Below are 23037 nucleotides of genomic sequence, written 5' to 3' on the forward strand. Positions count from 1 at the left end.
GGGCCTGCAGGGGAGGGCAGTTTGGAGAGATTTGGCTGGCGGGGGAACAGTTAGGCGTTGATCAGCCTAGCAGGGGAGTGGTTAGGGGTGATGAGGCTGGCAGGCAAAAGTTGTTAGGGGCAATCAGGCAAGCAGGCAGGCAAGCGGTTGGGAGCCAGCAGTCCTGGATTGTGAGAGGGATGTCCGACTGCCCGTTTAGGGATCAGGCCCACAGGGATCGGGCCTAAATGGGCAGTCGGACATCCCTCAAGGGGTCTCAGATTGGACAGGGTGCAGGCTGGGCTGAGGGACTCCCCACCAGTGCACAAATTTCGTGCACTGGGCCTCTAGTATCTATATAAAGGACATTCTACAAAATAGCTAACTCAAAAAAATATATATCAAGATTATAGAAAAAAAAACACACAGAAAAGTTTGAGAAACTTTCACATCTAAGAGAAAACTAAGAAGACAAGATGGTTAAATGTAACATGGTGCCTTGAATGAGACCCTGGGATAGAAAATGACATTATAAAATAATGAAGGAAACCTAAACAATGTCTGGACTGTAGGTAATAGTAACATACAAATATTTGTTTATTAAATGTGACAGATATACCATATTAATGTAAAATATTACTAATAGGGGATATTGGGTGTGGGGTATCCAGGAATCCTCTGTACTATCTTGGGAATAATTATACAAATCTAAAACTGTTCTAGATGGAAGCTTTATTTAAAAAAACAAAAAAAACAAAACACAACTGGAGTATTTGAAACCAGGGGACGGGGGGCAAATGCCCATCACCTCTATTGCCACATCTCCAGTCCATTGGCAGCCTCTGAAGCACCCTTTACCCCAGGGATTCCTTGCAGTATGACCCATAAACCTTTGCATTTAAATGCCACTAAGACTAGACAATAAAAATAGAAGTATTACTGAGATCTAGTAAATGGCAAATCTATTCATTTCTCTTTTTCTTCAAGGTCTGTTCATCTATTAAGATAATAATTTTTTTTGTATAATCTTTTCTTTAAAGGGTCAAGTTGAATGCTAACCAATACACTGACCTTAGAACTCAAGAGCACTTGATATTTTCTCCAATGTATCTAAAACGTGTTAAGTCAATTGGTTTATAATTATGCAAGTTCTGCAAAGGAGAAGCTATTATGTTGGTGATGGATTATTAATATTGTAGAATCCTACATCTTATCTGAATTTACATGATCTTCTTGTCCATAAAATGATAAAATACTAATAAAAATAAATCTGATGTGACTCATGTGATAATATGACTGGCATTCCCAGTAAGTGGAAGTGTCAGATGGAACATGCTATTATAAATCCCAAAGTTTTAATGAAAAGTTATTTAAAGCACACAATAAAAAAAACTACTATCAGAAATAATGAATTGGAAACAGTATATATTAATTAACAACGCTTTCCAACTTTTGAAATGTTTATCAGGTTAAATATTTGCTTTAAGTAAATATGTAGCATTGGTAATTAAAGATTAGATGATAAATTTTGGTAAAGTCATTTTGCCATTCTTTTAAAGGTACTACAGCTAAACTTTTAAGATCACCAGATCTAGATGATGCCCTACCAGCAGAATTCTGACCTGGTCACCAGATTCTCACTACTCTTAAGTAGAGTTTTCCATCTCACTCAGGAGCATCTTTCATGACAAGTATTTAGTGCTTAATAGGGCAGAGAACAAGGAGGTATGGCTATATTTTGACCTCCTTGCTAGTAGATTTTGGCATATAAGTTTGAATGCTTTGTGTTTCACACTATCTGATAGAAAAGTTACGGGGAAGGACTCTTATAGCTTTAAATACTTCCAACTCATTGGAAGTTCACAATACTTATCCAATAACTGTGAATGATCAAATGACTTGGTCCAAAACTTTCATGGAAACATAGATCAGCAATAAAGTTTAGAATATGTACTGTATTCATCAAAGGAACAGAACCAATTGGATATGTGTATACATTTACATATAAACATGCATTTGCATGTATACATTTACATATGTTTACACAGAATGTAGAAGGCAAATGCAGTCAGGCAATTTTAGGATATGGAAGAAATATAAACTGATTACTTAATTTTACAGATGAGAAAACTAAAATCTTATTTACTTGGTTTTTTAAAGTTTAAGTATCTCACTAAAGAACAATCCAAGATACTGTTCCTTTGAGAGTCTTTTTGCCTCTTTCCTTTTTACCAATAATGACAAAGATTCATAATAGGTACCTATTACAATAGGTACTCTAAACAAGTTCCAGTACTTGTTTTGAATGTCACAATGAAAAGATTTTTTAAGCCATACTTTTGTTTCTTAAAAAATAATTTCTTGAATTTATTAGTGAGGTGCCATGAGAGAGGGAGTAATCACATCGTCGCCACATATTTGCTATTACTGTCCTCACATCAGGTGCCATGGGTTAGAGGGAAATAGAATGAGCTTCATCTAAGTGGGTTATTTTTTTTTTTTAATTATAGCAATGATTGCTTGGGGGGATAATGATAAATTCACTATTTCAGGGAAATTAATTTGGTGGCAGTTCTCTGAATAGTCACAAAAACTATTCAGTACTTTTAAAGTTATAATTCTAATGGGAGTGCTACTGTGTGGTGCAACCTGAGAAGTAAGTGAACCTGGATGTTGCCATTTGAATAAGAAATTAAAACATGGATAAAAGGCAACGACCTGTAAGAAATATAAGGACAATTTATATTCTACTGTTTTTTCCATTCTATCCACAGTGCCTAGAAAACTACCTGGAGCAGAGTTAAAGATCACTCAATTTTTTTGAGTAAAATCCAGTTACAGAGACATATTTCCACAAAGGACAACTAGGGAAAGTGGAAATTATTTTATCCTGCTAGTGGAGGCAGTTAGTGCAGCCAATCTATTACACAGATTAAAGGCTAGTCCAGAGACATTTTTTTAAAATAAACCATAGCATCAGAAGTCCATACCACATTAGCTTATTATGAATAAAGATAATAAAGCAAATAGATACATGATTGGCTTTACCTTCTTGTTGGCAAGAGTATTCTAGAAAGTTGGAACTGTTCCACAATACTCTTAGCTATTCAACATTAATTAAAATGTTTTTTTTTTGTTTTTTTTAAATATATTTTTATTGATTTTTTACAGAGAGAAAGGGAGACAGATAGAGAGTTAGAAACATCGATGAGAGAGAAACATCGATCAGCTGCCTCCTGCACATCTCCTACTGGGGATGTGCCCGCAACCCAGGTACATGCCCTTGACCGGTATCGAACCTGGGACCTCTCAGTCCGCAGGCCGACGCTCTATCCACTGAGCCAAACCGGTTTCGGCTAATTAAAATGTTTTAAGGAACATGCACACACATTTCATTCCCTGAAATAATTTATAATACATAAGATAGATAATAAATGTCAAAACAACTATCTCTAAGAGCATAGCTATATCACTCCTAGGAGCTTTGCAGTTGGCATTAGATCAGTCCCCTATGGGGGTTGAAAAAGACAAGTTACAAGCTTGAGAGCTATTCCAGGTGCAGTGGCTGACAGCAGAGATTTGCCTATAAAGGCAAAATATTGTACCCAAGTTATTGTAGCCATCTCAGTTGTGCCTCAGGGTGTCTGTCATGTGTCAGAACCCCTCCCCAAAACGAATAAGTGCCCAGGGCATTTGAACCAAGCTTGAGTTTGGGAACTTAGGCTTGGCATTTAACTTGGCACATGAAATATGACTTACAGGCAAAGGTCTTGCTGCATAGAAAGATAAAAAAATAATTACTTCCAAGGCAAAGGTGGAACAAATAAATGTTCTAGGAAACATTAAAGAGCCCAAACTGAGAGGTAGAGTGAGAGATACTGGAAAGAAGGGATGTTTGGTATGGCATAGTGGATATTCAGCCTAGAGAACATCCCTTAGACACCAGATTGGGAAATTTTATCTTCAGTTATGATCTTTTCTGGGGTATTAAGGGACCCAATCCTATTCAGACACAAGAGGAAATAAACTGAAGTTCCCAAATGGAGACCAGAGTCCAACAATAGACAATTCTCAGAAGATAAGAGGCTGATAAGATCTAGGAAGTATTCTCCCCAGAAAACAGATTCCAGCCCCCAGTCAAGGTCTCAGAGTAGAGGTCCAGTTCTCAGGAAAGAGTCCAAGGGAGACTAATGACCTTTCACCTTAGTAAACTCAGAAATTAGATACTCAGAAATTAGAAATTTGGGGATATACTTAGATTAGGGACACACACATTTCCAAAATCTAAACTACATGATGTGGGACATGAAGCATGTTATCAAAATAGAGACATCACAAGGCCATGAGCTATGATTCAGGGAACAGCTTGAAACCCCGAAAACAGCCGTGGTACAGTGTGTCCAGAACCAAGTTTTCAACAAAGGGAAATAAGGGCAGAGCTAGGAAAGATGGTTTCAGAGTGCAAACATTTCTTGGGCCATGTTAATAGGGAGGGAAACTTCATTTTTAGACCAAATATATGGAGATTGAGTAGGATAACTATTTTCTTGGCAGTACTAGGAAAAGGCAAGAATAGTCTACAAAAAGGTAATGATTGCTCTTAACTTTATAAAATTCGGAAGCTCAGAGTCAGGAGCAAAACTGGGAACTGATTAATGACACTGGAAAATCAAAGTTTTAAAAGCACAATTGTCCCTTTTAAACCCCATTTGATTGTGCACATCAAATCACAACTATCCTTGTTTCAACAAATTACAGGTCAATTCTTTTAGATTTGCATTGTATGCTCTTCAAAATTCTGTGCGGAACTGCAGTGTACTTCCAGACATTTCCTTCCTATAAATGGCATCAAATTTCTCATTTTGGGCCACTGTGAAGTAATTCTTCCAGTCACCTGCAATCCCTAAAAATAAGAAATACAAAAACATGTGAAGGAATAAAATATTTTCATTATGAAGGTACAGCTAGCATATAACAAAAGAAAAGGTTAGAAAAGTTGAAGAAAGACTTTCTTTGTATTTGAATACTTTAAAATGTCATTTCTCTTTTACTGGTAATTCCTCCCACCTAGAAGGTGACTTATAACTATAGAGTCCAACATTTAAAGACACTTTCTGAGAAGGATTAATTTTCTTGTACAGATTTATGGGATGTACAATGTGGAGTTTCCTGAAAGAAATCCTTTTAGAGTTTATAAATTTCCCAAGTTATCCTATATAATAAAAGGGCAGCAACCATAATGACCAGAATGACCACTCAACCAGTCGCTATGAAGTGCATTGACCACCTCTCAGTCCCTTCCCCACCCCCTGGCCTGCAGGTTCTGATCGCAGCATGGCGAATGGGGAGCCATAGGGAACCAAGTGGTTGGCGGTGACTGGGTGGAAGATGGCCCTGATTGCAGGCTAGGCCTAGGAATGCTAACTGTGCATGATTTCATGCACTGGGCCTCTAGTGGATTATAACTGGACACCGGTCAGGCTTATTTTATTCCATGAGTTACTTTTGGAAACTGTACAAAGAAGTGGTCAACAGCACAACCAAACCATAAAATAGAGAGCTAATAAGTATCAGTTCATACTTATGCATACATGAGAATGCTATGAAGCTTATATGATACTTGTTATTTCTGAGTTCAGTAGACATATCATATTTGCATTTTAGATGAGAAGAATAGCATCAGACATAACATTCCTGAATTATCTTTACAAAAGTAAACTTTTGTGATATAAATTTATTTAGTTTCTTAAACTTGGATTCTTATATTTATTACTGTTAATGTGCTTGGAGGAAACATTTACTTTGCTATATTATGAAATATTAAATATGTCCTATTGCATTGTATCTATATTAACTTGTGATGGTTTGGTGAATATTTCAAGCCCTTTTAATAAAAAACATCCCCTTAAGTTGTTTCCCTAGTTATTATTCTTTGTTCTATGTGTACGTGATGGCAAGAGCTCTTAGGGATGTATATGAGGGTTGTGTATATTCAAGATAGTACCTATGTGAAGATATTAAAAAACAGAGAGCACAGGTTTAAACAGTAAAGACTCATATAAAGTACTCCGATGATCTTCTGTTTTGAATATAAATTAACACATATAAATATATATGCATTATAAGAGTAAGGAAAGTGTAAAAATTTTTTCAGATACAATAAATGTTGACCAAAGCCCAGATTGTTCTGCTTTATTGAAATTTGGGACACAGGTATAAATATTGGACATCATTTATCCTGCCCCTACTACCTTTACTACTGTGTGGCTAAATTATAACATTGGTTTATTTGACATAGAATTCTTCAGGACTTGAATGGCCCTTTGAGCCCTTTTCAGCATCCATTTACATGTATGTCTCTTGCATTGCATTATGAGCCTCCTGAAGCAGATGCATGTGCCATTCAACCTTGCATATTCTACAGGATATGTGCTAACTATAAATATTTATGAAGTTTTTCCTACATATAACTTAATGAATGAGTGTGTATTCTTTAAATGTTTATTGAATGCATGAATAAATAAATGGATAGAGGTATCTTGAATTGTTTAAAGTAATAAGCCTTGCTACTTTTTAATGTATTATTTATGATCAGAAAAATATTCCAAATGCTTATGTATCATTTACCTTAATCTTCCCCCAAAACCTGTGCCATAGATTTTAGTACTTTCTCCATATTTTTAGTGATGTAATCTTAGTTTTGGCAGATTAATTAATGTGTTCAATGTCATGAATTTGGGGAGTGGCAGAGTCTACATAAATTTCAGGTCAATCTGACCATATAGGACATGTCCTTTACCATTTCTGAAGGGAATGTAAAACTGTTTCTCTTATTAGGCCAGCATGCGCTCTTTTAGGTTGAAGTCAGAGAAACCATATGATTCAGATACTGAACTTATTTCCTCTATTGCTATATTCTAATGAGAATCATGCAATGGTATCAATTTTCATATTATTGGGGATAAAACTATTCTAGAAATTTCAGTCAATGACCTGGCATAAAATATTTGTCTTGTTTTATAAAGTTTTTCTTCTTAGTCTCCCATCAGAAGATGTGTGAGTGTGTATTATTAGTTTTCTTTATTCAAATTTGTAATGCACTATTCACAATGAAAAATTTGCTTTGCCTTCTTATACCAGAAGCCGTTTTTGAAAGGTTAAATGTAGCATTTTTAAAAATCAAACACAATTTTAAAACACTGAAACTATTTTCCATTTTAATAAATTCTGGAGGAAAATGTTTTATAAAAAATTTAACCATATACTCTTTCAAAATTAAGGGTTTTCTCTACACATTTCTATCCCCAATACTTTCCCAGGATTATGTTTACTTCCCAGTGCATCAACTGAAATTCTACCTTTTCCCTCCAATTCAGTAAAGAATATTGAAAACAGAGGGTGGTATTATTAAGTGGATAACTTCTCAAATTTGTTTAAGTTAATAATTTGTTAAATGCATTATTTTTGTCATTAATAAAACATTTTAACACAAATCATATACAACAAGCCACAATGGAAGTAAAACATTTTAACACAAATCATATACAATGAGCCACAATGGAAGTAAGTTTTAGGTAGCAAAACTTCCCATAGTGTAAAAACAAAAAAGTATTTTCTCTTGGTGAATCTTTTTTAACAAAGTTTCCTAAATAATATGGGGACTTTAAAGAGCATGGTACTATAAGGAATGACATTAGTTTCTCACTGAGAAGGAGGTCTATGCCAAGTTAGCAAAGATTGAGGATTTAGATATAACAAATTTGGAATGACTCATATTAGAACTGACAAGACCATTCCCATGTAGCAGAGTAGCAAATACAAGGAGAAATATGTATCAAATACTCAAGGTATTCTGACAATAGGTTTATAAGCTTTATTTCCTTTAATAATTTCTAATCTGATTCAGCAATGTTGTGTGGTTAGTATTTTTAGTGTCCTTATTTTATAGATGAGAAAATTGATACCCAAATTGGTTAAGTAATTTGGTAGAGACACAAAGTTAATCCTAATCTCAGAGTAATACATAACAAAATAAAAACAAAAGATAAACTTAGAAAAATATTCACCTTTGCGCATAAAAGGGGATTTACTGTGATCCATCACTGAACTTGGTATATGTGTATAATTCACCAGAGGGTTGTCCTTCATCATTACAAATGAGGTGTGATGGATGATCTTATTTAAGATCTCATCATTTAGGTTTTTCTCTAGAAATGTAGCAATCTTCTTGATTTCCTGCATTGGATTCTATTAGTGGGTAAAGAAACATATCCAAGAAAATGGTAAATATAATGTAAAAACTATAATATTTATAATATGTATTCATAAATGTTTATTTTGAATAGTAAATCAATATTTTATGTTTATAGCAAAAATAGAGTAGAAATGTTTTGTTTGTTACAAATCTTATATTTTTAGTTTACATTAAAAGTACAATAAGAATAAACCTTGAGCTAAATATTAACAATACTTATAGAAAACAATCTTAAAACCCATTGTAAGCTCAATTTGTAATCAGATTTGAATTGTGCATGTTTTAGAGACCCAGTATCTTTTTATTCTTCCCACCTCTCTTTTTCTGCTTTTAATAAAAACTTATTTTACCCAACCAGTGTGGCTCAGGGGTTGAGTGTCGACCAAGAGGTCACTGGTTCAACTCCTGATCAGGGCATATGCCCAGGTTTTGAGCTCAATCCCCAGTAGGGGGCATGCAGGAGGCAGCCAATCAATGATGCTTCTCTCTAATCGATGTTTCTATCTCTGTATCCTTCTTCCTTCTTTCTCCAAAAAAAATCAATAGACATATTTTTAAATTTTTCTTTCTTGTTTTTAGTAACAATATTTAAAAACAAAAATAATAAATTCATGGAAAACTTCAGGTATACTTGCTTTAAGATATACTGATTAGACCTTGCTTAGACATAAATTATTAAAAATAAACTCTAATAAATGAGCAAAGTCATTGAGACCTAAATTATCCATTACCTATTGAGGATAAAAAGAATAAAATATAAGAAATGGGTCATTTTCCATATTCTAATGACATAATTTTAATTTTTATAGCTTTTTAGGATGCCAAACTAAAATCTGGATGGATATGTCTAGAAAGACTTTGAGGAAGTGATATCTATGCTGAGTTTAAAATGGTGAATATAATTTAGCAACATGTGTGGTCTTTTGAGGTGTTGGACAGTGAATTTTCAATGATGAAAAAATTAAAACTCTTGGAGGTATTAGTGTCTCATAGTTCAAGGGAAAAAAACCCACACAAAATGGTTGGAGTTAGATCTGAGATTTTTGTAGGAGTGAGAGAGGCTATAAAACTGGAAAGATAAGTTGGGTTTAAATTAGGAATATCCTTAGATATCTTGTTGAAGGATTTGGACTGTATCTGTAATGCCAAAGGAAAGAAACAGCTTTTAATAATGTGTCTTATTAACTCTGTGCCTGTATGTGTGCACATGCATTTATACACATGCCAGAGGCTAAAACCAACAGTAGTTAGCATATTCAGCAGGGCTGAAAATCAGCATGATATTGTCCTGCTGTGGGCTCAATGCTGAAGGCAATTCCCTAACCTGATAATCCTTTTACTGTTTACCAAACTTTACCTTTGATATGCCTGTATGCATTGCTAAGCGCAAATGTGTATTCAAGTAAATAAAAGCAGACCGGCCAGAAGTCAGAGAACTTCTCTAGAGAGAGGTTTCCACCTGACCCCCCATGCCTTCTAAATTCATGTTTCTTGTCTCGTGTTTTCATTTGTGCATGGCCCCCTCTTCAGATCCTGTATCCTCACTGCAAAAGGTTGCAGCATACACGTGTATGTTTTGGAAGGGAGGTCTCTAGAAGGGAAGTTATGATAATAGTTTATGTTTGCGACCTTGATGAGAGAAAAATAAAATGGCTAATTAAGGGGTGGCAATGCTTAGACCAGCCGTGGGCAAACTACGGCCCGCGGGCCAGATCTGGCCCGTTTGAAATGAATAAAACTATTGAAAAAAAAGACCGTACCCTTTTACGTAATGATGTTTACTTTGAGTTTATATTAGTTCACACAAACACTCCATCCATGCTTTTGTTCCGGCCCTCCGGTCCAGTTTAAGAACCCATTGTGGCCATCGAGTCAAAAAGTTTGCCCACCCCTGGCTTAGACTGAGTAAAAAGTCAGAAATGATGATAGTGAAGAAAAAGCCAAAAGAAAAATTAGTAGTAGTACTAGGAAAACACCTAGATGAACAGGGGAATAGAGAGCAATTTCTCTTAGGGATTCAATGTGTTTGGAGAATAATCTGGCCATAATCAAACTATCAATGGAGACTTTGCTTTATAAACCAGCACAAATTCAAATACAGGGTTCTTACTCCTATTGAATCTCCCTCTCCTGCATTTCTCTTTCACCTCATTGAGAATTTATGCAGACACTCATAAACTAGATGCAACTAATTAGGCTTCTCTCTGAATTTTATTCTTGATATGTAATTGTAATTTTGCTCTAATATTGTTATATTATACCTCTTTATATAGCATTGTCTAGGAATATCTGTGTGGCAGTAGAAAACATTATATTTTAGTAATTATTATCTGTGTAGAAGATCTGAGTGGGATTCAAGTATCTGGATATGCTTACAAAGCTGATTAGACTACACTGCAAATCAATCAATATAAATGAGTTGATTTGAATAAGGCATGTTAACTGAATAAAGAGGAAATGTTGACACCAGAGTGTCATGTGGGAGACAGCATGATGTGTGACTCAGAATTTGGATGTCAGCCCAGATCAGGAAATGTATTTCTCCATTCTGTGGAGAAAAGGAACTATATTAAGAAGGAAAAATTGCTCTTTTCATAAAGCTAACAAGTGCTACTCATGTGTGTAGAAAGAGAGATACTTAGAACAGAAGAACAATTTTATATCTTATAAAGAATAGGTAACTGAATATGATTAATCAACACCACTTTAGTTTTACAGCTGTGTATGCCACCAAGTTGACATTAATTGCCTCAAACACTGGTAAGATTTAGACCACAGATCCTCCATGGGCTGCAAACAAGTGTGACAGAGGTGGGAGCCTGTGCAGAACAGAAACACTGAGGACTCTATAGATATGATGTGAGAAATAATCTGGGGGTTAATCAGAAATACATGGAGCAAGGGAGATTTTACCAGAACATGATTTCTGGTATGCAAAATGGGATTGTCACTAAAATGTTTCTTAATACTGCTTACTCATTTATTTATTAACTCATTCAAGCAATCCATTATTCACACAATATAGGTGCTATATTAAGTATTGTGGATGCAATCACAAGAATAGTAGCTATGGTATATTCCTTCATGAACCTGAAAATCTAAAAAGTATTCTCATTTGTAAGCCCAGGCTTTTAAGAACTAGAGAAACTTGATTTCCACATATTTCCCATATGTGTGCATGCACACACCTACATATTTGCCTAATTTGAGTAAAATAGCCCCTGAATAGGCCTGGAGCTTTGCAGTAGTATTTGAACTAATACTGGTTCATAAGGAGACTAGATGAATAATTATGAGACCCTGACTAAGAGGGAGGTAGTAAAAAAATAAAGGAGGGGAGCACATTTGAAGAATATAGTAGGGCAGGTGAATCCATGGGATGTTCAGGATCTAGTTGAACTAGATTCACTATATGGAAGCTAATGAGGACAATTTACTTTCAAGTTTTGAAAACTGAATGGACATATAACTAACATCATTAACCAAAAGAGAAGAAAAGAAGAAAATAAGTACATTTTGGAGAGAAAGAAGCAAGGTAAGTTTAGTTTTAAACATATTAAATTTGGTGTTCATGTTAATAAAAGCATGGGTTTGAATTCAGTGTAGGAATTAAAATAAAGTTTGGGGGACATTACTAGCACATAAATAGTTTTGGTAATAGTGGGCATGGGCATGAACACCAAAATATAGCAAACAGCTTAAAAAGAAAAATGACCAAGTGATAGAGATACACTAATAAACCATGAGAGAGTGATAATGTGTTAAATGGAGGAAAGATTTTCAGAAAGTAAAGGTACTCAAAACAAATAGGATCAGAAGAATAAAAATGTTAAAGTTTTCACAATTAGAAAGTCATTAATGATCTGAACAAGATTTGGGTAAGCAGACATGAAGAATTGGAAAAGCAACCATATCATTTTGAAAATTTTATATTAATCCTTTTATCCCAGAATGTACTGAGGAATTATTCAGAATGAATTTTTACCATTTTACCTCTTTCATATCTTCATAGTGCAAGAAAAGTATTGGGTGTTCTTCTTTTTTCTTCCACCAGCTCTTAACATGATTAAACCAGGAACCATAGGCCACTAAAACAAACAAACAAAAATCTATTTCCATAGCATTCATAAAAATTTGTTCCTGAAAAATAAGTCAAATTGTACAACCATTTTGTGGATGTTAATAATCAAAGGAACTGAGAATGTAAGGGCAATTTAACCATGAATTTATAAATAATCAGATTTTAAAATATAAGGTACAAGGAAGCATTTCAATTGAAAATACATTTACCTTCAATAGGTTATACTTAGCCTCACATGGAAGGAGACTATTCTTTTTATGAAGTACTCATATTAAATATTTACCGAAGTACTATGAATATGTGTATAACATTTTTTACTAATGGTTTTGACAAGGTAAACAATTTCTATCATGAGCAGAAATTGAGAATGGATTTCTAGCAACTAAAAAGAGGTTAGAGAATATTTTCATTAAGCCAATGGTTTTGTTTTTTTAAATATTTTTTTATTGATTTCAAAGAGGAAAGGATAGGGAGAGATAGAAACATCAAAAGACGAGAGAGAATCATTGATCCAGCTGCCTCCTGCAAGGCCCCTACTGGGATTGAGCTCCCAATCCAGGCATGTGCCCTAACCTGGAATTGAACCGTGACACTCAACTACTGAACCATGCCGGCCCGGCATGCCAATGTTTAACACCAAGTTTATATTGAATATCATAGGAAAATATTAGACATATTTGATTTAATTTTTTAAATGGTATTTGAATATACTTGTTACTGACTGGGAAAAATAAGTGTTTTAAAAGGAAAAGTCATAGCAGTAATAGTTAATAGTATTATTAAAAATTAAAAATTACTTATTAATTTTAAACCAAGGTCTACCTACCATTTCCAGCCATGAATCTCTCTAGATATTCATCCCAGGTGCCAGGAAGAGGTTGCAAATTATTCATTAAGTCAAAATGATAATATGAGACTGCAACATCCTTGGCATTTCTAGCCAGATAAATCATCTGCAGGAGGAGAAGGAAGAAATGGATGGCATTTATAAAGAGAAAAATGAACAAACAGGCAAAGAAAGCAACATATTTGAAATCTATGAAATATCTACAAATCAATTTAAAAATTTTAAAAATAAACATACTCATACCATACAATTTAACGATTGCACTACTTGGTATTTACCCAAAAGAGTTAAAAAATAAGGTACACAAAAAAATGTGCACATGATTGTTTGTAGCAACTTTATTCATAATTGCCAAAACTTGAAAGCAACAAATACGTCCTTCAGTAGGTGAGTGTAAAAAAACTGTGGCACCTCCAGACAATAGAATATTATTCAACACTAAAAAAAAAAAAAAAAAAAAAAAAAAAAAAATGACTATTAAGTCATGAAAAGACATAGAAGAATGTAAAATGCATGATAGAAAAAATACAATCTGTAAAGGCTACATACCGTGTAATTCCAATTCCATACTGTGTATTTCTCCAAATCCATAGGATATACAACACCAAGAAAAATTCCTAATTATGGACATTGGGTGATAATGATGTGTCAATGTAGGTTCCTCAATTGTAACAAATGTACCACTCTGGTGGGAAATGATGACAACAGAGAATCTAAATGTGTGTGAGGGCAAAATGTGTATGGGAAATCGCTTTGACTTCCACTCAATTTTGCTGTGAACCTAAAATTGGTCCAAAAATAAATAAATTTCCTATAAAATAACATATTTTTTAAAAAAAGAATAAAGGGAATATTATGAATAGCTTTTCAAGATTTACAAGATTCAACAACTTAGAATTTCTCACACATCACAAACTAGCAAAAGTCAGCTAAAATAGATAATCTGAATAGCTCCACGATTATTAAAGAAATGAATTTAAAATTTCTCCAAAACAAATATCCAGCCATAAATGTTTCACCAGAGAATTTTACCAATCACAAAAGAACATCCTATGTTGAATTTTCAGAGAAGACCAGACTACCGGAGACAGCTGGGAAATAACAGCAGCAATATTGTGCTGAGATGAGAATCCTTTTGCTACATAATGTTGGAAACCTTTAGTATGTAGGATTAGACTAAAATAATTGAGCCCTAGGCCAGGGGGCTCAACTGGTTTGGATGTTGTTTCATACACCAAAAAGTTTGCAGGTTCAATTCCCAGGCAGGGCAGTTAACTAGGTGGTAGGTTCATTTCCCAATTGGGGCACATAAGGTAGGCAATAAGTCAATCTCTCTCTCTCTCTCTCTCTCTCTCTCTCTCTCTCTCTCTCTCTCTCTCTCTCTCTCTCCCTCCCTCCCTCCCTTCCTCTCTGTTTAAAATCAATAAAAAACATAACTTTGGGTGAGGATAAAAATATATTTGAAGCACATTCATTGAAACACTTTCTTATGTAGCTCAGTTCTCAAGGTAACAAGTAAATAAAACATCTGAGCAATTATTTACTATGTGAGTGAGTCAAGAGTCACATTAAAAAATTGACTGGCACCTTGCAGTTGTTCTTCCAAAAAGACTCAGGAAGGAGATCAATGGGTAGATGTGTCTTCACAAGCCGGGGTGATGGATTCTTCTCTAATTGCTCTACACCTGGGGAAATTTAGTTTGGTATATAGAGATATTAGAGTCTCCAAGGACCCTGCATTTCCTGATTTTCTCAACCAGCCTTTCAAAATATTTCTGAACAGTATATAATGTCACTGAATTTTAAACTAATCATAGGCATTATTTACCCAGATTCTAAGAGGCGATATTGTATGATGGTTCAGGGCATAGGATATGAGATTAGTCTCCTTGGATTCAAATCCTAACTCTATCACTGACTCACTGTGAGACATGTGAAAGTAGCCCAGTCTCTATGCTTCACTTTCTGCATCTCCAAAATGAGGAGTAAAACTATCAATCTTAGCACTTTGGTTTTATCGTACCTGTGTATGTTATAAATAATTATAAAAATGTTTTCTCTATGTCAAAGAGATATTAATATTTAGTAAGTTTCACATCAACTATAGTTTTACATCAGCTATTATAGTAACGGTGATGTCATTTTTGTGTAGCATCAGCTTTTTTTTCTGCATTTTCATTATTTCCTTTATGTGTCATATGTATATGCAAAATGAAAATGGTGTGCAACTTTTAGGTGTTAGCTGAATTCCCCAAAGTCATACAACTAATATGTGGTTGAAGTCTTTGGACAAAGGCTATATAAACTCCCCTGAGGCAGAAAGTATCCATTTATTTTCTATGTGAGAATCAGGAGGATCTCACTACATAAGCGACTTGGCCAGTCTGAAGGCACTCGTGGAGTAAAGACAGAGAATTTGTGACATAGGCTAGGAAGAGCTGTGCTAATCCTTTTAACTTACTTTTCTCTTAATGGACTCGTGGCCTTTATCATATACCAGATATAGCTGTTACAGATGTCATTTCCTATAGATTCATCAAGGTCTCATTATTTGTCATCTCCTCTTTCAGTTTTCAAAGACAATAAATCATAAAGTCACAATATTACTTATATCCAGTTTAACATCTAGATTACCTGTTAAGCCTACATTATCTTCCCACCTTTTGAATATGAAGACACACCTGCCCCAAATTTTATCTGACTCACTCATTCAAAGCAATCCTATGTTTCACCTGTTTACAAAATTTTATTGCAGATGCTAAAAAGTCACCCAGTATCTCTCTACTAAAACATCCTTTTAAAATGTTCTATATAGCACTTATTTTTGTTTCATCATCCATTTACCATTGTTTATTGTCAGTTCTCATGTGTCTTCCTTGTCACCACCCCCAAACACACAGGGATAGTGTTTGTTTTGTTTACCAACAAATGCTTTCTAGAGAGTAGTGCATAGCACATGGTTGTATTAAGAAAACCCCTTAATATCAATGAAGATAGAATTGGAAGACTTAGAACAGTGGTTCTCAACCTGTGGGTCGAGACCCCTTTGGGAGTCGAATGACCCTTTCACAGGGATCGCCTAAGACCATCGGAAAACACATATATAATTACATATTGCTTTTGTGATTAATCACTATGCTTTAATTATGTTCAATTTGTAATAATGAAAATACATCCTGCATATCAGATATTTACATTACAATTCATAACAGTAGCAAAATTACAGTTATGAAGTGGCAACAAAAATAATTTTATGGTTGAGGGTCACCACAACATGAGGAACTGTATTAAAGGGTTGCAGCATTAGGAATGTTGAGAACCACTGAATTAGAAAATAAAGATGCAGAAATTCTGGTTAAATTTGAATTTCAGATTAACAAGAGATGCCTTTTAGTATAAGTATCTCCCATGTAATATTTGAGATATACTTATCTAATCAAATAAAAGAGAAACATGCAAATTGACCACACCTCCACTATGCCCCAAGCCACGCCCACCAGCCAATCAGAGTGACCATATGCAGATTAACCTAACCAAGATGGCTGCTGGCAGCCACAGAGCTAGAGCAAGCAGGAGGCTTGGTTGCCCCGGTGATGGAGGAAGCCAAGCTTCCTGCCTGCCCTGGCAGGCTGTGGCCTCCACTCAAGGCAACAAAGTTTCAATTATAGAAGATAAATAAATCCCAGATACCTGCTTCCAGGCAGCCTCCACTGGGAGCTTGGGTGGCTGTGGGCCATGGTCAGCCTGCAAACAGCCATCAGCCCCTCACCCAGGATGGCCACACCCTCATGGGGTGAGGGTCCCCACTGGGGGGCTTGGCCAGCCTGCAAACAGCCATCAGCCCCTCACCCAGGCTGGCCAGGCACTCTAGTGGGGACCCCCACCCTAAAGGGGCTGTGGCCAGCCTGCAAACAGCCATCAGCCACTCACTCAGGTATGCCAGGCACCCCCGCAGGACGCCCCTCTTGAAGGGGGTGTGGCCAGTCTGAAAATGGCTCTCAGCCCCTCACCCAGCCTGGCCAGGCACCCCAGCGAGACCCCCACCCTGATCCGGGACACCCTTCAGGGCAAACCAGCCAGCCCCCACCCATGTACCAGGCCTCTATCCTATATAATGAAAGGGTAATATGCAAAGTGACCCTAACAGCAGAAAGACTGGGAATGACTGGTCACTATGACCCACACTGACCACCAGGGGGCAGACGCTCAATGCAGGAGCTGCCCCCTGGTAGTCAGTGTGCTCCCACAGGGGGAGCCCTGCTCAGCCACAAGCCACGCTGATGGCTGCCAGTACAATGGTGGAGGGAATCTCTCCTGCCTCCTCATCAGCGCTAAGGATGTCCGACTGCAGCTTAGGCCTGCTCCCCACTGGCAAGTGGACATCTCCAGAGGGCTCCCAGGCTGCCAGAGGGATGTCTGACTGCCAGCTTAGGCCCAATCCCCTGGGGAGCAGGACTAAGCCAGCAAGTGGTCACCCCCGAGGGGTCCCAGACTGCGAGAGGGCACAGGCCAGGTTGAGGGACCCCCTACCCCTGAGTGCACAAATTTTTGTGCACCAGGCCTCTAGTACTAAATAAAATTGTTTTCTGAATTTCAGATTCAATTGATTATCCTGAATTTTATAAGAAAAGATTAATTGTACATCTATAAAATTCCTATTTCATTATGCTTCTACTGACATGGTAGTTACAGCCACTTTACACAGCATATAGAAATGAGAGATCATAACATTCCACAACTCACTATTCCTCAGTGCCATGACATGAACTCATGTTTATTTCTTTTGTGGAGTTTTCCCACATTGTTGCTCCTTTTCCCTTCCTCAACTTTCTTCTGTCTTGTAATTGTTTTGCCATTGATATCCTTTAAATGAACCCTTTTCATGCACAGATATAAATGTTGGCAATATGTAATGACACCACAAGTATTTACATTCAGGCTCCAGACTAAATCTGAGTGCCAATTTATCCTCCTTTACCTGGTGTACCTCACCTGCTCATTCTCCGGCAATGCTACACAGCCTTACTAACCACCTCCAGCCCCCGTCTCCCACAAACAGTCCCCGACTCCCCTATTCCTGATTACTTTGATTCTACCACTTTCTTATTTCATACTTTTCTATGGGCCTCGAGTCTTAGGTCACTCTAACACTCATTTGGTTACTTGTCCTTCAGTTCCAAGCTTTAGCATTTGCCCTCTGACTTCAGGCAACCACACAGGAAAAAGGACACATGCCCAGTTGGTCTTTCTCTGCCTGTGTAAACAACTAGCTCCAGTAGGCGATAGCATTTGGATTCTGCTCTTTAAATTGTTGTACAATTTCTTCACTGTACTTATTCTGGGTTTCCAACAGCACTAGAGAGCCAGGCCTTACTTCTTAACACCTCTCACTTGCTTTCAGGACAACATACTTTTCTGATTCTCTCTCAGCTCACTGTTTCTTTTTTTTCCCTTTTAATAAATCTTTATTGTTCAAATTATTACAGTTGTTCCTCTTTTTCCTCCCAAAGCTCCCCTCAACCCAGTTCCCACCCCACCCTCTGCCCTTACCCCTCCCCTCACTGTCCTCATCCATAGGTGTACGATTTTTGTCCAGTCTCTTCCCGCACCCCCAGCTCACTGTTTCTTAAAAATTACAAATTCTACATGATCTGTCCCCAGCAAGCCTCCAATTGTTTTGCATCCCATTCTTCCCTTCTTTCATTGTTGTTGTTGGTTATTGTAGTTTCTTCGTTTTGTTTTGTTTTGTTTTGTTTTGTTTTTTAATCCTAGGACTATGCCAATGCCTTTTCTGCACTTAGGTCTTTATGGCTAATATTTCACCTTCCGGAAAATATGCTTTCTCCAACCATATGCATGGTTTTAGGTCTCAATTCAGGAGAGATATTCCTCATCATCCAGTCTAAAGTAAACTCTCCTATTGTTCTCTTTCATAGAGTCCTATTCTCTGGATACATAAGACCAATAATATGCACATGTTGGTAGTTTATTTATTTAATGTCTCAATATTACCATAAGTTTCTTGTGGTTAGGACATCTAATTTACTAATCATCTTGTATCTAGTTCATATAATAGTACATAATTATTTGGAAACACTTAATAAATATTTGTGAAATAATAAGTAAATTTTATTAATAAATTTATTTTTAAAAGGGATTGGTACTTATTTATTTATTTATTTATTTATTTAACTACAGCAAAGTTCTAAATTAGGAACTTATTGCTCTACTCCACCAAATTCTACACAATAAGTCAATAAAATATAAGGAATTTTTAGCTGAAACCGGTTTGGCTCGGTGGATAGAGCGTCGGCCTGTGGACTGGGGGGTCCCAGGTTCGATTCCGGTCAAGGGCATGTACCTGGGTTGCGGGCACATCCCCAGTGGGAGATGTGCAGGAGGCGGCTGATCGATGTTTCTCTCTCATCGATGTTTCTAACTCTCTATCTCTCTCCCTTCCTCTCTGTGAAAAATCAATAAAATATATTTTAAAAAAATATATATATATATATATATATATATAAGGAATTTTTATATTATCAACTAAGTTTTTAGTTGTTTCCTACAACAAAACTCATTCATTTTTGGTTACCATACCCAAATATGTCATAGGCTAAAACTGCAGTTTCTCTATATGCCGCCGTTATTGTATTGCTTTCAAACTTCTATTTTATGTTACCAAATTCACTCCATTTTTAGTGGAAATCATAAACACAATAATTAATATGTTAGATAAATAATCTTGCAAAACAATAATTACCAAATGGTTTAAAATTACCTGACGTTCTTAATCCAGGGACAGCCATTTCCAACATTGGAACTTTCACAGTTATAAAATCTCGCTTACATTTCTCAACATCTCCATCATTTAAAACCATGTCCACAATTTCACTTACCCAAGTGGTACCTGTGGCAAAAAAGCAACATTTTTTATAAACCATAACCTGAATCTGAGGGGAAAAGTACCTATTGGAAGCCTGCCATCATGATATATTTCATTAGAAACTTAATTCTGCAGTTTCATTTTCTATGCCCCAAATGCCCATTTTAATATATTTGAAGTAGATTGCTAGACTGACTGATAGGCATATTAATTTTATTTAGGATGATAATGATTTTAGTGACTTTTTTTTTTAAAATATATTTTATTGATTTTTTACAGAGAGGAAAGGAGAGAGATAGAGAGTTAGAAACATCGATGAGAGAGAAACATCGATCAGCTGCCTCCTGCACATCTCCTACTGGGGATGTGCCCGCAACCCAGGTACATGCCCTTGACCGGAATCGAACCTGGGACCTTTCAGTCCACAGGGCGACGCTCTATCCACTGAGCCAAACCGGTTTTGGCAATAATGATTTTATAGAGAAGATGATTTTCAGAAAACAAAAGTTGATATGAGACCTGCATTTTACAGGCCACAGAACTCACCTGATTTGGGGTAAGTGGCTATCACAATGTCATCTGGCCTGCTGTGGAACTGTTCAATCCTTTCCCAGTTGTCCACAAAAGCATAGATCATGGGATAGCCATGAACCATCTTCAAATTTTTTCTCAGGACGTCTTTGGGAGTAGTCATTTTGTACCAAATTGTACAGATTCTTAATAGAATATTTTTTTTATAGTCAAATCCTGGAGAAATAAAGAGAATGAAAATCAGAAGCTGAGTAACTGATGTTATTCATAAGAGACCGCAACATGGCACAAAGTAAAATTGGCCTCTAACACACTGAGCACAGAGATCTAAATACAAAGGGCATTTTTGTGGGTATATAGCTGTAGATTGCAAGAGCAGCAATTGGCCCAGTGACAAGCAGAACAAAGGTCTTTGGTGGAAGCTTTGGAAGGAAAGGGAACTGCATATCTTACTTTGAATTTAAAAAATCAGGCTTCAGAGACTTATGTTAAAAACTATCTGGACTTAATGCAAAGTAAGTGTATCACTCATGATTATACTTTACCTCATTTTTCCTTATAGAAATCTGTTTTCTTTCCTTCCATTCTTTTTCTGTCCAGAATGCATCTGTTTTCTCTGTCTGCTTGTAAGTTCTTTGTCACTGATTTTGAGCAATTAAATTACGATGTGCCTTGGTGTGGTTGTTTTCATGGGCGTGTATCTGTGCTCATGCATGCATACTTCAGGTTTATCAAGCTTCTTAGAAATGTGAGTTTTACAGTCATTATTTCTCCAAATCTTTTTTATGTTTCTTCTTCCTTCTGGGATTTGAGACCCCATACAATTTCTAACAGCTAACTGATGTCCTATTCGTTTTTAAAAATCCTTTTCTCTTTTTGTGTTTTAATTTGAATGATATCTATTGCTATGCCTTTATGTTCACTAACCCTTTCTTCTACAATGTGTAATCTGTTGTTAATCCCATCCAGTGCATTTTTTTCAGACATTGTGGTTTTCATCTCTAGAAAATCATTTTGGGAATGATTATATATTCCCTGTCTCAACTTTTCAAACATATTGAACACAGTTATACTGACATGTTTGCAGTCTGCTTAAAGACACAAAACAAGTTAATGGCAACCCAGAAATAGACTTAATTTCCCAGCTCTGCTCCCTTTGTCACAGTGCAAATCTACCATGGGTGGGATCTACCCAAAGTCAACAAATGTTCGTGATTTATCTTATTCAAATAAGAGGTTTACAGTTTATAAGGAAATCTTTCTTTGACAAAGCAAACTTTCCCTGACAAAAAAGCACAAGCTCTCCACACTGTGAAAATGTAAGAGATTAATGGTATGAGCAACAAGATGAAAATGAAGCAGCTGATCTGAATACACCCTGGTCACATCTAGGATGTGGGTGTAACCAATTTAGAAACCCAGGAGGATTAATCCTGAATTAACATGGCTCATTGTGACTAGTGGCTGACGATGATTTCAGAATAATATTGGGAGATGAGTCCAGGGGGTAGGACTGGAAAATATAAGAATACTAATCTCATTGAACCAGATACATTGGAAGATGGTTCATTATGATATTCACTTTTAAATATAAAGTTAGTTCATAGAAAATCTTTTAACTATAAGCATGCTCAAAATGGAAATCATTCAAAAGAGCACAATTATCTGTGGATGCAAGACAAGAACTTAAAGAAGAGAGATTTAAAAAGCAAACTTTGCCTCACAATTTAATCTCCTATTTTAGTTTTCATTGTCTGTCAATAGTGCTGCTGTTGAAAGGAACCCTGGGAGCCTGAAGTAGTCCAGGAAGGGCAGGGCTAGGGAGTCCAGGGAAGGGGGAAAAGTAGTTTCAGGATATGATCTGTATGTAGTAGTCGGTGACTTTACAGTCAATTAAGATATAAAACAGAGGCAAGGCCTGCTGTTTCAACAGCTGGCAAAGCCAGGAAGCACTGAGGAGGAAATGAATCAGGGTGGTGGCCAGAATTGAGCAAAGTAAAAAACTGTATAGATTTGAAGGTTTCCACAAGCCTTCGAAGGATCTGAGAGGAATGCATGGACCAAGAACCAGAAAGATCAGTGGATGAAAGACCGTTGCTTCTCTAGCACATATAAGAATGACTTCTAATTTTGGTTGTGATGAAAAGTCATGATGTTTGTGTGTATGTGTTTTCATCTGGAAGAAACATAAGTTCCCAATATCATGGAAAGAGCAAACATATGCTGAAGCAACAATTTTGGCAGCAGAAACAGAGAGGCTAGAGCTAATGGTTTAAGAATGTGCAGATATATAGAGAAGGAGTGAACAAGAAGCTTGTGTGTGGAGGAGTAGAAATGTGCTCCTGCCCTCTACCCCAACTACGTCAACCGCCCTATAAGATTCCTTTTTGGTCTAGTTTCTGGTATCAATCCTTTTATGAAGAATATTTGTTTCAAACTTAAATACAACTATAATCACCAAC

General features: G+C 36.3%; 1 protein-coding gene across 2 annotated transcripts; it reads right to left on the bottom strand.

Moving 5' to 3' along the window:
• Nucleotides 1–3300: 3300 nt before the first annotated feature.
• Nucleotides 3301–21226, bottom strand: SULT1B1 (sulfotransferase family 1B member 1). Of its 2 annotated transcripts, XM_036335582.1 has the most exons (8): nt 21121–21226; nt 20591–20791; nt 19940–20068; nt 14749–14846; nt 13141–13267; nt 12227–12321; nt 8046–8226; nt 3301–4882 (listed from the first exon to the last, which is right to left on the bottom strand). In XM_036335582.1, exons 2-8 carry the CDS (start codon nt 20736–20738, stop codon nt 4770–4772), a joined length of 891 nt encoding a protein of 296 aa, XP_036191475.1. In that variant the 5' UTR covers nt 20739–20791; nt 21121–21226; the 3' UTR covers nt 3301–4769. The 2 variants fall into 2 exon arrangements, with proteins under 2 accessions (XP_036191475.1, XP_036191474.1); XM_036335581.1 differs by lacking the exon at nt 21121–21226 and having other exon boundaries at nt 20591–20904.
• Nucleotides 21227–23037: the final 1811 nt, after the last annotated feature.

The sequence above is a fragment of the Myotis myotis genome, unplaced genomic scaffold (genome assembly GCF_014108235.1).
Source record: "Myotis myotis isolate mMyoMyo1 unplaced genomic scaffold, mMyoMyo1.p scaffold_m19_p_1, whole genome shotgun sequence".
Lineage (NCBI taxonomy): Eukaryota > Metazoa > Chordata > Mammalia > Chiroptera > Vespertilionidae > Myotis > Myotis myotis.